Below are 17,662 nucleotides of genomic sequence, written 5' to 3'. Positions count from 1 at the left end.
CGGAGCGGGCACGGTGACGCCATGTGTGCTCTGCCCTCTTGCAGTGCACCTACATCAGCATCGAGCAGGTGGAGAGGACGCACGCCGTGGTGCTGAGCCGCCCCGCCTGGCTCTGGGGTGCCGAGATGGGCGCCAACGAGCACGGCGTGTGCATCGGCAACGAGGCGGTGTGGGGCAGGGAAGAGATCTGCGGCGGGGAGGCTCTCCTCGGCATGGACCTCGTAAGGTGTGCACAGCGGCTGGTTTGGTTTTTTGTTTTCTTTTTGGTAAATGGTACCGCATTTGGAATCTACGTGGAAACACGTCATATGGGGAAATAGTACTTTCACTTTCAGAAGACACTTCTGCCACTGTTCTAGCCACGGTTAAAAATAAGTATTTCTTGGCACAAGCGCTAGATTTCTGCCAGGAGCCCATGAGAAGCATCAGGCACTAGACCAGAATTTGTCAAAGAAATCAACTAATGTTTTTCTTCTTATAAAATTTATACTAAACTGAAACAATACTTTTTCAAGAGGACGGGTGGACTTCCGGTACTACTGTTTTGGCCTTTTCCTAGGGTCTGTACTCCTCTTCCCCCATCTTTCACACACATATTTTGAAGTTTCAGGCTATTTCCATGTAAATAACAAGTTCATGTTCCTACCCTGTAAGTGCCAATGTAATTTTCATTAACCTGCAGCAGTCAGTCAATTCTTTAGGTAGTTTCCCCCCAGTCCAATACCTGTACAGGACTTGTAAAGATTTTGTAGGCTCTCTTTCTGTGTTTCTGTTTGGTGTTTTTCCCCATGTCAAGTCCTTTACCTGACTTGTGTTTCCCTTACCAGATCATACAACTGGCAGCTGCATATAGAAATATCATTCCAGGTCAGTCTGAATACTCAGGCTGAATAGTTCTAGGTGGAGTTCATGGTTTCAAAAATAACATTTTCCTTTTGTTTTAGGCTTGGACTTGAGAGAGCAGACACAGCTGAAAAGGCTCTTAGTGTCATAGTTGAGCTGCTGGAAAAATATGGACAGGGTGGAAACTGTATGGAGAGCAACATGGCATTTACATACCACAACAGCTTTCTGATAGCCGACAGAAAGGAAGCATGGGTGCTGGAGACATCAGGAAAATACTGGGCAGCAGAAAAAGTAGAAGGTATGGATGATGTTCTTTGTTCTAAACATTTCAAGTGCAATGACCACTTGGAGTTCCCCAGTTTTCATTTACCATTTCATTAAGGCATCAGACTAACCTCGAGCTACATACATGTGCCTGTAAACAACAGGCGTTTCTTCCTGGGGCATGAGAGAGGAGTCTGTCTGAGGAGCTGAGTGACAGGGCCTTTTCAGAGCCAGAGATAAGTACTCCTGCACTTGGAGAACAGAGGACAGCAAGAAAGAGCATTCTCAGCATGAGAGTGACAGCAGTGTGTGTGGTCTTAAGGATGGTAGCAATCCATGAGAGTTTCATTTGGGGACAGGATTGATGTACCGGGCCCTGAAGTGCTGATTCTTCCAGTGGACTTAGGAGGACAAGCTCGATCTTTGCATTCAGAAAAAGAATGTAAAGCTGGGAATAATCAGGACAGAACCTGAAATACAGTGTTAGCAATAGAAGCAAATGTGTCAGAAATGAGTGGCGGTGAAAAATCCATCAGAAAACATACATGTAGGTTGGGAGAGAGGGCCAAAAATAAAGCACCAGACTCACTGATCTTGTAGGAAACTCTCCAGGGCTAATTTGCTTTACTAAGCTAAATGTAAACAAAATACCAAGAAAAATCATTCAATGTATTAAAACAATTCTTTCCACAACTTACAAACAGGAGGTGTACGGAATATTTCCAACCAGCTCTCTATCACAACCAAGATTGACAGAGAACACCCAGAATTGAAGGAATATGCCAAAAGCAATGGCTGGTGGGATGGGAAAAAGGAATTTGATTTTGCTGCCACGTATTCTTATGTCAATACTGCCAGAATGACCACATCTGGAGGCCGATATTGTGAAGGCTATAAACTTCTGAACAAGCACAAAGGTATCCTTTAAAATTTTTTTTCAAGGTATGCAAAGTATTTAGTGAGCTACATTAATTTAAATCATAAATTATTATACATCTGATGTAGGCAATCATTCACATGACTTGGTGAACCAGAACTTACTAGAATAATTTTTTGCCTTAAAGAGAGGCACTGAACTTGGAAGTTTCTGTTCATTTTTAGCTAATTTATTGAGGAGGAAAAACTAAAACAAGTGTCCAATATTAAACATACAGAGCTACAATAACAACCCTGAGAGGTCACATTATGACCATACCACTAAATGCCCTGTAATACCTGTTCTGAAACATTTGGATAGACTATATATTGTTACTGTACTGCTAAGGAAGAAAAGTGGAGGCTAAAACAGATTCTCAGCAGTTTGCAGCCACAAAGAACCTTATGAACAGCTTCAGTCAGGTACTATTTATATAAGGCAACAGCATGGCATTCAGATCCATATATTGCATTTATTTTTAGCAATTTTTAAATCTTTCTAGTTTTACTGTAATGGCTACACTAAACTTGTTCAGTCTACTAAAATGCACCAAGAGCAGAACAAAATAACTTTCTGTACTCTAATCAGTCGCTAACTCATACACTTATTTTTCAGAACCTATTACTTTTTTTCTAACTGCATCCATCTAGCAGGGTTTTTCTGTAGCTGTATTCACATGCTCATTTGAAGTAATTAATTTGAAGCGAGATGACATTGCCCCTTTGTTTCTTCTATTTATTTAGCTGAACTCTGCCAGACCAGGTTTAGCATTTAGTTAATGCATCAGAGTGAATTACTTTTGCTATCTTGCTCTAGTGATCATGTAAATCCTGCATTCATTTTGGGAATTGCAGGTTCTGAATACTGAAAGAATTTTCATAATACCTGTATTTACTTATATTATAACAAGGCTGAGATTGTATCTGTGTTTTCATTGTAAATCCCCATTTTCAGGCATTTGCCTGAGCCATTTTAAAAATCCCACTAGGTGTTCATGTTATCAGCCTCATATGGTTCACTTTGTTTAGATTCATTTTAAATAGATGCCCTAACAAAAAGCTATTTGGTTTACAGTGTCAGTAAAATCACTGGTTTCTTTATCTATCCTTCCCTGCTTTTTTACTCAGGGGTATTACAGTAGAAAATATGCAGTACCTTCTTCCCTGCTGGACAGGTTGCCAAGTTGTAGCTGACAAAATGACCATTGCTTCTTTTAATTTCTTTGATTCATCTAGCTTGCTGATTTCTTTAATTCTCTGACCTTCCCAGGCAACTGTAGGGATACTTCACTGTGTTTTCTTGCTGAAATGTAGTGCTGCATGCCTGTCTACAGGCAACCTGGGCCACATGTGAAAACATAATATTGGAGACATGTGACTTAGCAGCAGAGTAACTATTTTAAGAGGAACCAGCAAGGCAGTTTAAAAAAATAATTTTTATGAAGTTAGAACTCACAGTTAGAACTGTAAGGGAAACAGTAAAATATTAAAGTGGTAGATGATACCTTCCAATAAAAAATAAAGTGTGAGTGAACTAATGTTTTGTTTTTCTGCCATAAAATGTTTTGTTTTTCTGCCATAAGCATACCCTCTACTGGTACACCAAATGTGAAAAGAAAACCATTCTGCAAGAGGTGCCTGTTAGAATATTGGATATTGGTTTGGTGATACCATGCCAGTGTCTGAGCTTCAGCATACACCATACAGCAACAGTGGTATCTGAACAGGCACATGTAGAAAGAGTTTTGTTACTCCTGAGCAGGAGTTATTTTCATAGATACTTGGCACTAAACCTCAACAGGTTGCTGATAAAGACTTTTCTACAAATGGATGTCCTACTGTAGCTTCTGAGCATAGATGTAATGCCACTCCAGTTCATCCTTGAAAAGGATAAAAATAAAAAAAACACCCACCAAACTTCCCCCCTCCAAAACAAGTGACAGTTTTGGTGTTTCATTTTCAAAGTTTCACACAAAATCCATGCATGGCTGTTATTATTTTTATAATTTCAAAGCAATGTAGTGGTATTAACTCTGTTCAAATACCAACCAGTATTATGATGATTTATCAAAACTTCCACAGAGTGCTCGAAGTTCAGGATTTAATCCAAGTTATTAATTTTCATCTGAAAAGTTACTTTGTGAATGACCATTTGCTAGCCCTGTGAAATTTACCTTTCTGGGAAATAGCATTTGTCTTTCTACTCCCTCTTTTTTAAGGCATGCTCTTATCACCTCTCTTTGAAATAAATACTTTGGGGAAAGCAATACAAGTGTATATTCCATATTAAGGTTTGCCATTAGGATGATTTTTTTCCCTGCCAACTCAGACAAACTGGCATTGCCTATTAAAGGTAAAAGCAGCTAGTTACAGGGAACATGTCATTCAGTTGTTATTATATTAGCTCTGTGGCTAAATAATTGTATTGTATCTTGAATAGGATCTATCACTTCTGAAATAATGATGGAAATTCTTCGTGACAAAGAGAGTGGCATTAACATGGAAGGTGGATTTATGACAACTGGCAGCATGGTGTCTGTACTGCCTCAGCAGCCTCATCTGCCCTGTATTCATTTCTTTACTGGAACTCCAGATCCTGCCAGGTGATGTACCAGCAAGTAAATTGGATAAAAAATTGTAAATATCTAAATGAAAAAGTGTTGCAGTTTGCCTAATTATATTCCTTTTTGCATTGAGTTGGTTTTCTTTTTCCCCCCTGAAAAAGCACAATCAAAATGTAGGAGGAACATAAATGTACATTATGTATATTAATGGTATCTACCAAACCACTTTACAGAACACTGCTGTGACAATGACTTTAACACCAGTTAATGGCTTGTGTAGTACTTCTTTCTTAAAAGGAGCAAGTAGAAGAATGGGGAAAAATACAGCAATTTACTGACTTAACAATTTTAACAAAACAGTGTCAGTAAAGGATCTCTGTTCTATTTTTTTTTCTAGATCTGTATTCAAGCCTTTCATTTTTGTGCCCAATATTACTCAGTTATTAAAAACTACATCCCCTACGTTTGGTCATGATGATCCAGTTAAGAAACAGCCACGCTTTCAGAGTAAGCCAGATCGAAGACATGAGCTCTATAAAAAACATGAAAGTGCTGCTGTGGTTATGGAAACTATCAAGGTACGTTGATTAAATTGGATTTCAATGCAAGCAGGTGGTTCATATAAGGTCCTGGCTCACATTTTGTTAATGTGATACCAGTTAATGCCCTTTGATGGATTGCAAAGAACAGTGCAGTGCCCCAGATGCCCAGTGTGTTGGCATGTGGCAGGCACCTGTTTCTAACACAGAAATTGTAACCAGCCCTGTGTTGTACTGGCAGGCTGAGCCCCAGGTGAAGATCTTGCTCACCTTGCAGAGCAGCCCCCCACAGACTCCCACACCAGTCAGATAATGGGGAAATGCTCAAGCAGCCACAGACACACAACTCCTGCCAGGAGCTCTTACAGCTATTCAGACCCCTGGTCTCAGGTAGAAAGGAGAGCTTGCCTTTGATCATTGCTTGGTATGGACAGGAAAGGAAACAAGATGACAAAGATTGCTGAACGCAGACTTGAAGCAGGAAGGTAGCTGCTTACTTTTAGGAGTAAAATCTCTCCTAGTTACAGCAAGTAACATAAATAGATGTTACATACATCTTCTTAAAAGTAAGTCATATGCCCACTTAAGTTTTGGTAACTAATACCTAAAGAAGCTTTAATATTTTTCAATCTATCAGACAAGGGAGATGAAGTGAGTGCTAGATATTAGGAAAGATATCTAAGAAAACCTGTCACGATACTGACTTCTACCAACATAAATGTGTACCCTAGAAACTCGTAACAGATTAAAATGAGGACAGTAGAACAGAATCTTGTTAGGGTGGTTACTACATGCTCTGTATAGTTTTTAGCGAAATAAATGCTTCTTTTTGCAGGACAAAGGTAAAGAAATGTTCAAAGAGATACAGGAGTTGGAGAAACAGAAGATAAGTCAAATGGAATCAATCCTGCAGAATGGATGCTTTGATCCTAAGCAAATAGTTAATCTTTTTTCACAGTGTGTAGAAGAAGAACTCAAAATATATAGCTAAGAATATTATTTGAATGTGGTAAAATTTGGATTATAATTGGGTTTTCTAATGAAGAGGCTATATGGATTAACATCTTGTTTTCAGTATACCACATAGCATAGATAATTTTAAAGATGCAGATTCATATTCAGGACAAATGGCTTTTGATTGTAAGAATGCTGGAAGGGCTCCTAAGAGCCAGGCAATGGCTTTGTACATGACACAAAGCTACCAGCAGAGATTGATTTTGCCAACAAACAGATGCAATTAGAATGCAATAGCTTAACTAAATTAGGGAACAGCCCCATCTCTGAATGAAGAACACTAACTCAGCTCTGGAGAACTCAGTTCCATCATACACAGATGTAGCTTTTACAGTCAAGAGAACTGTAGTAGACTTCAGACTACCTGAATTAAAATGGCCACGCTGTAGACTTTCTAAAATGTAGAAGCTATGATGAATGCTAAAAAAAAAAAAAAAAAAGATAGTGACACACAAACCAAGTAAGATTGATACTCAGTTGTTTGGTAAAACCATTCTAAGATACATTTCATACATGAACCTTCTACTCCTTCAGTGTAAAACGAGGCAAAGAGTTCAAGGTATAGTAAAAACAAATCACAGTTACAATAATAGTATTTTGCTGTAAGTGATTGTGAAGTTTTATTACATGGAATTCAACAACACAAGCACCCTGTAAGTTACCTGCAGATTTCACTTTCCTGTCTATTTTCCCCACCCTGATAGTAAAAAATAAACTTATTTATATACAAGATGATTATTGTCAAATTAATTCTGCAATGCACTTTATAACATCATGGGGGAGTTCTAAAATGTTTCTTGAATTGTTTGTTACTTTTTAAAATTGGGCGACTAGAAAGGAAGAGGTTGGGCTACACAAGTATATACATGTACTCAGCAGGACACTTAAAAGTACTTTTAATTTTTTTCATTTGACATAAATGAAATAAATTAATGACTTGTTTTGCCAGAGCTAATAGACTATGGACTTCATTTAATCAAGCTTTTTGCCCTGCCAGGAACGCTTCCTTCCTGATCCTGTTTAAAAGTAATGATCAATATATGACACCACTTTTATTAACTGTGGCAAGGGCCAAACTAAACAAACAACAAAGAAGATTCTGATTTTACCTCATATCAATAAGTTGGGATAATAAGCATGACTCTAAAGAAAAACAAAAACCCACTCAAAATGCAGCACTTGTGCAAACCTTCAGAATAAAATATGAAATGGTGCACTAGAGCTGCAGCAGCAATGTGGGACATGACATGCATCCCCACAGACGCAGCAAACCACAAAAAGATAATTCTTTGATTATTTTTCACATGAAGTTTTATCATTCTATAAACTTCAATACCCCACTGGTAAAAAAAATTAAATATAAAGAACAGATGGTCAATGAAATTTGCAGAATTAATACAAAAATTAAGAGCTTGGTAAAATGTATTTTTTCTGATCCTACAGTAAGAGTAGAAATTAATTTAGGATGCTATGTCCAGATTCACAGCAATAAACTACTGAGTTAGGAAAGGCTTTTTGAACTTTCTGTTTGTAGTGACCTAATGTGTATCACTAGGCAGCAGCAAGCAAGACTGAGTGGGAGGTAAGACAAAGTATGTTTGAATTGACTGAACATTTTGTGCCTCTGTTGACAACAGAATTTCTTAGAAGTTCAGTAGCACAGTGGTTCAGTACAGAAGTTCAATAGTCCAGTTTGTTAACTGGAAGACATTTAATAAAAATTTGCTTTATGTATCTGTTTTCCTTGTGGGATAGCCATATCTAACAGTTATGTATCTTTTCCTGTTTTTGATCATGAGCTGTTCCACACTGACTCTCTGATATCTTCAAAGCATTGGTAAATGCCAGGTGAAACTGTGCTGGCAACCAAAGCACGAATCAAGTTTTCAGGCAGCATAGCAAACCAAGTGACATTGTTTTATGCTACAGTGCAAAGATTGAAGTTGTACAGGAAGAACAGTAGTGAAGCTGGAGCAGGCTTTTAAGTGAACTTCTTGGCTACTTAATCATGGGGTGGCAATTAAGGAGGTTAAGCACATTGGTCCAGTCATAAGGTAGGCAGTTACAGTCCAAGTGTGCCTCTCATTTCTGTGTTGCTTTTTCCTTACTGGTCTACAGTATACAAAGTAAAAACAACATAATGTGTGGAGACAGTTCAAGTGATGGCCAACAGAGTATAGAATATTTCAGCACCTTTTCCTTGGGATTTCATCCTCCTAGAGGACACGCAATGTAAAAACATGAATTAAAGATGGGATCAGGAGAAACAAACAATCCTCCCTCCCACATCCTTATATTAAGAAAAAAAATTAAAAATCATAATGTCCCCTAGAGGGCAACCTTCCCACGGGTTTTCACCTAGAAACACATCTTAGTGACTTTAAAAGGTCTAGAGCTGTATGAAGGATCATTATTGAAATTAAAAAGTACTAAAACTTGGTACTAGAAAACTTACATCCATCCCTGTTCATTATGACAATTATTTTGAGATCAGTCCTAGAAAAAAAATCCAGTTTTTCACTGGACATTCCTCTAGACTAGTTCAATAGATATTTTCACGGAACTTAGCTTCCAAGAGATTTATTCCAAACTATTCTACCTTCAAAATAAAGGAAGTCATTGCACCACTGACCACTTCTTTAAAGCAAAGCTCTTTCTAACTACCAGAAATCCACATAGCAACTATTGACAGAACATTAGCTTGTCAACTATTCAAAACTTGCCAGTGCTCCTTGGCGGAAGCAAATATTTACCAGATAAAAGAGTTACTTAACTCTAAAGCAACTCCAAGTCTATTGCTGGCTTCCAGAAGTACTCAGCAATTTAGAAACAAAATATTATATCTTGTATTTCATTCCTAGCTTCTTGAGTCTAGTTATTAACCATCACAGACTCATCAGATGAATGGGTATGATATCAGCAATCACAATGTGGTAGCAGTGAATATAAGAGAATGTGGTGTTGGTTGATAATTGAAGGTGTTCTCTGTATTAGATTTGTAACAGAGACATTTCTAAGCAGAAATTTTGAGCAATTTCTTATGTAAAACAGATAATGTGCTCAAACCTAGGAGAAGGCAGAGCCATTATAAAAAGGGAAGCAGGACTTCTATGATGAAAATGAGAAAGACAAGAGTGCAAGAACAGTGACTACAAATAGAACTGTACAACTACCCTAAGATAAAATTCTTGAATGTTTGAAGAATGAAAAAAAATTTATTTGGTAAGTAGATGACAATATGACACACTTCTAGTATGGAAGTATCTTTGAGTGGACACCCATTAAGAAGTGCTCTGCCTACTTGCAAAGGATCAAGGGTGGATTTAAGAAATACCAGGACTGAAACCCAAGAGCCATGTTAACAAATCTCTCAGAAAAATACATTTGCTGTAAGCCTTGGCACGCACCCGTAACCCTCTCATACGCCACATCACAGCTCAGAACTCTGAAATCACGTAACAGATTTATTGACAACTTGCAGTATTTAGAAGCCAGACATACTTGCAGTTTCTGCTCTTAAGTCATATATCTAATTATTCCAAAATATTTGGTGCAGTTGTCTTCAACATTCATAATGGAAATATGCTAATGTTTTCCTTTGTGGCCTCAGCCTGATACAAATAACAATTATATTTTTGATGGAAAACATTAAAATATACCAGGTTGTACAGCATACATAAGCAGCAGGATGTTATGTTTCTGTGCACACTACAATCAGACTGACAGTAAAATTAATTATTTTTTCAGTTTAAGTCTTGCAGGAAATTATAGCAACCATAAAACAACTGCTTGTTGAAAATCTGTGTACTAAAAAAAGGAAAAAAAGAAGGGAAAGACTTTTTTAAAAAGGGATGAGAAGAGTTATTCATATACTTGAGCAAATAATTTTTAATACCTGGATTCCTTTCCCTCACTACATAAAATTTTTATATAGACATATAAATGCTGTTCTTGCAGTTTTCAAAGGGCACCATAATGGCTATCAGATACAATACTTTTCAAAATATTGCAGAAGACACACAGGTCCTCAGATTCTGCCTTTAATGCACAGGAATCTGAATGACAATAAAGTAACCAGAAGGAAGATACCTGAGGTTTATTAGAAACCTGTGTTAGGCAACCAACTAAAATCTAGGATATTTAGCTACTCTAAACCCTAGTCTGGATGTTCATTTAGGGTTCTTTATAGAACAGATTTAAAAGTCATTAATTTAATTTAAAAAGTTTTCTGATTTGAAAAATAACTTTGTCTTGACTTGCACATGTACCCAAGGCTTCCATAAAAGCTTTACTTGAGGCTGGCACTTCTCATTTAAACTGTAAAGGCCAATCTCAGAACGTAAAAATCTGCTCTTGATAAAGCTGTTACTACCACCATAAGGCAAAATTTCAGAACAAATTGTTCCATTGTATAATTTCCTATTTTGGGAGTATTTCTGAATATTTCTATGGTTTTAAGATTTGGTAGATTTGTACAAAACCATTACTTATTCCACTCGGTATTTGCCCAGCTTTGATTCCCTGATACTGGAAACATTGTCACAGCAATTCTGTCTTTTTAACTGGAGTATTTTATCTTTAAGGGAGAAAAAACCCACCTGATCTCAGATGTAAGCAGCTAAAAAAAGTTCCTGGTGCTAGACAAGAGCAGAGTAGTAAAAACTGAGGTATGACAGAAGAAATCCTACTTCTGTGAAGTCAGGGGGAAGCCTGACTGTAAACAGGCATCAATACTTCATCAAACTAAAATATGGAGAACATCCAGCAACATGAAAAATACCTTTCATGGAGTTTTTTTCCTTATTGTGGCATCAGTATTAAGCTGCACCTATAATGCCTCTAAAATACAAGTGATACATGCCATTTTACTATTTGTTTTGCTCAAAATGGAAAAAATGTTCTAAATCCAGAGCATCTGGTTTTGTTTAGTAGCATTCTGGTTGGAACGCTGACTAAATAGAACTTTCTACCATTTTCTTTACAATAGACACAAGTAGAACCACATCTCTTAATTTTACAAGGGAGAGTAACAGTTCTCTGAGAGCTCTGAGAAAGAAACACTTCCAATTTCGTAGTGAAGGCAGAGGAGGTGGTCACACTCACCCCAACTACCTGTCCTTTGCCTGCATGCTCAGGTCGTGGCTCTCAACTGCAACGGATTTCTTCGGAATGAAGCGGTAATACAAGTACTCATCCCGAAACTCAAACTCATTGGTTATGTGCTGGACGACGCCTCCTTTCAGCAGCCTGTCCCCATACACCACAGCTTCGCCACGGTCAGAGGCAAGGCCAACTTGCATCAGCCAGTTCACCAGGTCACAGCCAAAGAAGATGCCGGTGGAGATCTTTGCACCACACCTGTATGTCAAAGGAATGATTCACCCACATGTTCTGTAAATCTGGTATCACCACTGCTCGATGGGGAAAGGCAAGGAAAAATAGCAGGAAACAAGGAAAGACATCATGATAGTTAAGAGCATGTTAGAAGAGAATTTGCAAGTTTTGTATATTAGGGACATGCCAATGTTCACTACCTTTTCCTACAGACATTTCAATGAAGCAATACGGACATACAAAGGCTTTAGGCTTCTAAATAAAATTCGAATTGCAAATAAAATTTGGTGGACATCAGTAGCATTTTTCCTAAAAACTCACACACTGTAATTCTACTTCTTGGGCACTTACTTCCCATCTACTTCTGGCCCTTTCTGCAAAAAAATATCTGACTGGAGAGCAACCTGTCCCCAGCAACAGGGATTATGTTTGAATTGTAATTCTTTTTATAATTTCTGAACACTTTTAAACAAACACTAACTGCTTACACACATTGCAAACAAAGCCCATTTATAACTTGCATATCCTGTTAAATACTGACCACACACGCAGTACTAAGAATAAATAAAACCTTTACAAGACCATTTTTTAACGTATTTATCAGGTAATGATGCTATCATCTGCCTAGTTTCAGCAGACATACCATGCAAAAATTTCCCTGCAGCAATGAATGCTTCTGGTTATCTAAAATCTACTCTGTGGTTATCTAAAATCTACTCTAGCCCAAGCACAGGTTTCTAAATGTGATTAAGAGCTAAATGACAGCAAAAGGCAAAATTTTCCCTATTTTTTTAAAGTTAAAAGCAGCAGTAACACAGAGCAAGCATTAACATCTATTAGCAGATGCAAAATGAAAATAAATTAAAATGCATGGTTACAACGTCTCAGTTACAGCACATTTAAATCAAAGAGGATAGGATCAAGTTAGATGAATATTTGAAATGAGAAGATAAATGCATTGTTTTAACTCACAAGGAAAAAAAAGACATGAACCAAGTTCTGCACAAACATAATATTACAACAATAAAACAACAAATGTCATAATTTCATGTATTCTCAGGTGGATATGATTAATAAAAACCACAAAGTACAACTAAATGAACAGCCCAAGAAACCACAATAGCAGGACAGGCACGGGAAAAACAGTTGTAAAACCTGTTCTATTTCACAACAGACATTTTCTGATACATCCTTCAGATGGAACATTACTGACTTCTGAAGGGACTGAACAAAATCATGATGCTGTCTAAAACAGTTTTGCAATATGGTTCTGGACTACCTGACTATTAAAAGACCACCCCATCCCTGCTAAGCTAGTCCTACTTAAAAGCTTACATGACAAGAATAGTCAAAGTGTCCTGTAAGAACAATTAATGTCTCCATTTCATATATTTAAACAAAGGCAGAGTCTTTTTCTTGTTTCTACTGCATTTCTCTTCTTATCCACCTACACATATCTGAAGGCATAATCCTTGATTTAGGCAACATAATTTGCCTTTGAAATCTTTACTGGTCTCATAAATTGAAGTTAAGGCCTCATGAGAGGTATGAGTAAAAGAAATTACAGAAACTCAGAAGCTGTGAAAATCCTAATCACACTGTAATCTCACTCAGTTGAGTGACCTCTGAGTACACACTAAAATCAGTTGCAACAGTTTTGCCTCCTAAAAGCTACACGCAAGTAAACATTTAGTTACTAACACAGACAGTGTCTCACTCTACAAACAAAAGAAAGGGTTTCAATGCATTACTACAGGTATTATCATATATACTTTTTAAAACTCCAGTTAAATATAAAGCCTGCAGAAATCCCTTAATGATACAAAACTATTTATAATTTATTTAAACCCTAAGTGGGAGAATATGATAACTTGCGCCTCAATGTTTCAGTGTGAGGCTAGAAGCATTTCTCTATTAGTTAAATTTTTAATCCTTACCTTGAGGTTTAAATAAATATACCACAACAGGAACCACCCACAAAATTAACTGCATTTCATTACTTTCAAAAGGTGAGCTATGTGCAGGAAGAACCTTACCTCCTGCCTTTGACAATACTCTTGACACAGTGATCTCTGTGATAACGAACAAACTGTTGACAGGTCATCCTGATTTCCTCAGGTACAGAGGCATCTGTATGCCCTGCTGATTCTCTTCCACCCCAGAAAAACTCAAGTCTAGAAAAAAAACAAAAAAAAAGAAAAATTCAAGACAGCAAATCAAGTAGGGGCATGTTTTTGGAAACTTCAAATAACAGAATGGACCTCCCAGGAAAGCTTATCACAACCTCTTTTTGTGCCCAATACTTTACATATAGTCTTCCTAATATATTTGTATGGCTTTTGAACACAGAGGTGTTATTCTAGGCTTGGGCAGAAGGAAAGTCAGAGAGTAGCTGGAAGCCAGCTCTAGCTGCTGGATTCACACAGCAGCCAGTGTGTACCTTAGCTCAAAGGTAATGGCAGCTTTGTACAACTCACTCCTCCACTGTGGAAGGGCCTGTCCACACAAAGTACTGGCATGGGGTTATGAACACAGGGCTTTAAAACAGGGATGATATATTCTGATTCAGCATCCAGATCTATGTTTTAGTTTATCAGCTGAAGTTATTTCTGAAATCCATCGTTTAGCAAAAATTTCACCTCTAGGGAGCTTGCAGGACTTATGTCTTTGAAAGTGTCACTAGGATGGCAGAAACCTCTCACAGAGTGAACTGTAATTACCTGTCTACAAGTGGGAGAGAAAAAAAATTTGGAAGATTAACTAAACAGGAAATGGAGTATTATAGCACTGAAAACTCAACACCCTTCAGAAATGATTATCAGTAATAATTAATTTTATAGGTGTAAGAGTAAAGATTCTATTTACCTTCGCTTGAATGGGAGAATGATTAAATGCTTATCTAAGCCAAAAATACCAAAGCAAATGAAGCCCTGGAGAAAAAAAATATAGAAAAAGCAACATTAAGCAAAAGCTTTGGTTTCTGTACAACAGAAAGTAAAACTCAGTGCCAAATACATTTCATGTATAAATGAAAGTATCCCCCTTCTCTAAATATTATTCAAAATGCATTTTGCTTTTACTTTGGTTTTTCATTTGGACCTTAGAAAGACATCTCAACTACCTAACAGTCCATCATATAAAACCTTCAAGAAATAGTTCAGTAAAACTAATGCTGTGACATGCCACTTGACACTTTGGGATAACTGGCAACCTTGCATAGTCAGGTATTAAATCTTTGTTAATGCCAAGGAAAGAACAGTCCTACAGTAATCTGAGTGCTAGAATGCTCTCAATTCATTTTTCTGTGCAGCTTTTATATAAAACTATCATTACTTGATACTGCAGTGCATCTTGTAGGCACACGTGCCTGGATGTGTAAAACGTTCCTCTAGTGTGTGTATTAACAGTGCCTGGCTTTCACCTTCATGGGTGACAAAGCTGCCTTGTGTCAGGTGCACTGAAATGGGCCATGTGCAGCCACAACCAGCATCCACCTTCAGCTCTTCACTGTGGTGCTGTCACTGAAACCAGAGATGGTCATTTAAGCCTTACAGAGAAAGCATCCATGGAGCTTCCTTACAACTGATGTAAATTCACAGAAGAGACACCAGTGAAGCTTTGGTACAAATAAGGCTAAATTCCTACTCACTTTCTATGAGCATTTGGCATTCAGTTGTCATTTGCACCTTTGAAATTGTTCACAGTCATAGAGGATGTGCATTATCTGATGAACCACCCACCAACTAGGTCATTTTCAGAACAAACATTGGTAAGTACCTGACCAAAATTAAACACAGCACAGAAGAACTGCAGTTCCACATAGAGCCTTCCAGGCTCTTGGTTGAACAGCCACCACAAGCAACTGGAGAGATTCTTTAAAGAAAACAGAAAAACAACAAAACCTGATTGTTAAAAATAAAAAGCTTTCTTCTCTTCACATGTTAATAATTCTTGCACAATGTTCATGGTCTCTATTTAACAAATGATTCAGATAAAGACAAATAAGAGGGAATAAATACCTTAAAGCATACTCTCAGTTAGGCTTAATAAATAGCTTGGTAGGAGGTGGGGACCTTGGCTGTTTTAAACATAACAATGCAAAACACAGCAGTGAAAGAGGTCCTCCTGCCTCTTTACATGTTTATGTAAGGAACTTGCCTTAAGCATACTTAGGTTTTCAACATAACACAGACAATATTAGCCCAGACAGATTTGCAGTGTTTGTCTTAAGGCTGCTTAGCTGAGACCAGTGCTTTCTACATATTTCTTGCAGAGTTAGGATTATGTTAAGCTGAAGCACATACCACTTCAGCTATTTGAGATGCCAGACAGAAGGAGGAAACCTCCAAAGTTAACCCATTTGGGTGTAAAGGCTAATTCTTTAAAGAGCAACTGATCTTACTTCATAGTATCTACGTAATCATCCAGGTACACGCTAAAATATAGGCAATATAGGCAAGTTGAGGTACCCCTTAAATATAAAAGATGTGTATATATATATATATAAAAAACTAGCATGGAATACTTGATACAGGAAATTTGAGTGGGAAACATTTAATTTTATAATTTAACAGAAAAGCAGTAGCTATTAACCCACATTGTTGTGCTGCACTGTCCTGCTTTGTAGTATTATGTATTTGTGCCACAGTACTTTCCATTTCAAATAAAAATTCTTCCCCCAGCTGTCATCCACAAGAAACTCAACTTTGAGCATTACATTCAGACAGCAGTTTCTTGCCTTTGTCACAGTTAAAAACTGAAGTGATATCCCCAATGCATTACTTTCTGATATTTCACACTTGTACACAGGAGCAACCACCAACACATCTTGGAGTCAGCAATGATGAGTGGCAACACTAACTTAGCAACATTGCTCCAAACACCACTAAAAACAATAAAATTGCATTTTTCCATATAAAATAATCTTATTTCTAAGATCTTAAGATTATTCTCAGAGGAATCCAAGTTCCAATATGAGCCTGATCAGATGGAACAATTTTTGTAGTCTCCTTCAAAAGTAGCATTCAGTTTATATTTTTAATTGATAATAGGAAGAATTTTAAGAATATGGAAGAACTCTCGAGAAAACTGGGAAGAGGGGCAGTAGAGATGAATGACATAATGATATAATTTCACTTTTTTTCCCCTTTAGGGTTCTTGCTCACCCCTTCAGGGTTCAGTATCATGCTCACTATCATCTATTTTAACCTGCATTTAATTTATGATGTGGCACAGAAAACTTTATTACATCCCTCTTCCACTAAGGAATATAGCCTCTATTTTATTTAATGAACTGCTACTTAAGCAACTGGAAGATTTTTACTGGATTGTTTACATAGCTCTCCTACAAATCATTCTACCTCAATGAGTTAACATGGGGAGAAAAAATACGTACAGCAAATAGGCCAACAACAAGAAGTAAGCACAGCAGCACATGTCTGGCCAGCTGTTTGTCTCCAGTCTGTAGAAGCTGCTCTTCCTGAGCCAACACACACGTTTGAGCACTGCAGTGACTCACACACTGATCCACTGAAAAACAAATCAGAAATTTTTCATTAGGCTTCTATCTAGAGAACTCCATGAACAAACTTGCTGAGTCAAATTACCTTGTAAGTATCTCCACTGAAGTTACACACAAAAAATTTAATATTGCTTTTGACAATAATCTGTTCGGACACCTACTCTCAAATGAAACAGTTTAAGTTACATGTGCTCCTAAAGTGAAAAAAGCTTTTGGAACAATTTTTCTTTCAAAGATTTAATTCAAACTGAATGTGCGGTTGACAGTTTTTAAATTTTAAATTTATTTCTGAAAATATTCAAATATACTGTCAGCTCTAACGTTTTTACTCTGCATCTCAGTGTTGTTGAGCTCTACATCAGACAGACAACTGTACTTGTTTTAGGTCTGTGATTGTATTTTTCACACAATATATCAGAACATGATCATAATTCTATCAATGAAAAGAGCCAAACAGAGAGAAGGGATGCTTGTCTTCCAGCTACAGAGCTCTAATTCTGAGTATCTTCCTCTAGATGGCAGTGAAAAACTTCCTGGCAAGACCGTACCTAAGAATTTGCACCAGATACCTCAAAGCAGCTCAATGAGATAACAGAAGAATTAGTAATTATTGCAGCCAAAGTTATGAAACTGTGTGCATTACAATTTGCTTTTACTGATTTATA

General features: G+C 37.3%; 2 protein-coding genes across 2 annotated transcripts in view; one reads left to right on the top strand and one right to left on the bottom strand.

Moving 5' to 3' along the window:
- Positions 1-6,874, top strand: SCRN3 (secernin 3). The gene is made up of 6 exons (XM_056496851.1): positions 1-226; positions 945-1,144; positions 1,815-2,027; positions 4,466-4,628; positions 4,987-5,167; positions 5,964-6,874. Exons 1-6 carry the CDS (start codon positions 126-128, stop codon positions 6,117-6,119), a joined length of 1,014 nt encoding a protein of 337 aa, XP_056352826.1. The 5' UTR covers positions 1-125; the 3' UTR covers positions 6,120-6,874.
- A 147-nt stretch (positions 6,875-7,021) lies between these two features.
- Positions 7,022-17,662, bottom strand: part of GPR155 (G protein-coupled receptor 155) — a 28,625-nt gene continuing 17,984 nt past the window's right edge. Inside the window, exons 12-17 of the mRNA XM_056496849.1 lie at positions 16,872-17,005; positions 15,254-15,349; positions 14,342-14,406; positions 13,513-13,650; positions 11,246-11,500; positions 7,022-8,355 (exon numbers count right to left, since the gene is read on the bottom strand). Coding sequence (XP_056352824.1) covers positions 11,251-11,500; positions 13,513-13,650; positions 14,342-14,406; positions 15,254-15,349; positions 16,872-17,005 — 683 coding nt within the window. The 3' untranslated portion in view covers positions 7,022-8,355; positions 11,246-11,250. The remainder of the gene's footprint in view (positions 8,356-11,245; positions 11,501-13,512; positions 13,651-14,341; positions 14,407-15,253; positions 15,350-16,871; positions 17,006-17,662) is intronic.

The sequence above is a fragment of the Oenanthe melanoleuca genome, chromosome 7 (assembly GCF_029582105.1).
Source record: "Oenanthe melanoleuca isolate GR-GAL-2019-014 chromosome 7, OMel1.0, whole genome shotgun sequence".
Taxonomy (NCBI): Eukaryota; Metazoa; Chordata; class Aves; order Passeriformes; family Muscicapidae; genus Oenanthe; species Oenanthe melanoleuca.
This window is presented reverse-complemented; position numbering and strand designations above follow the sequence as displayed.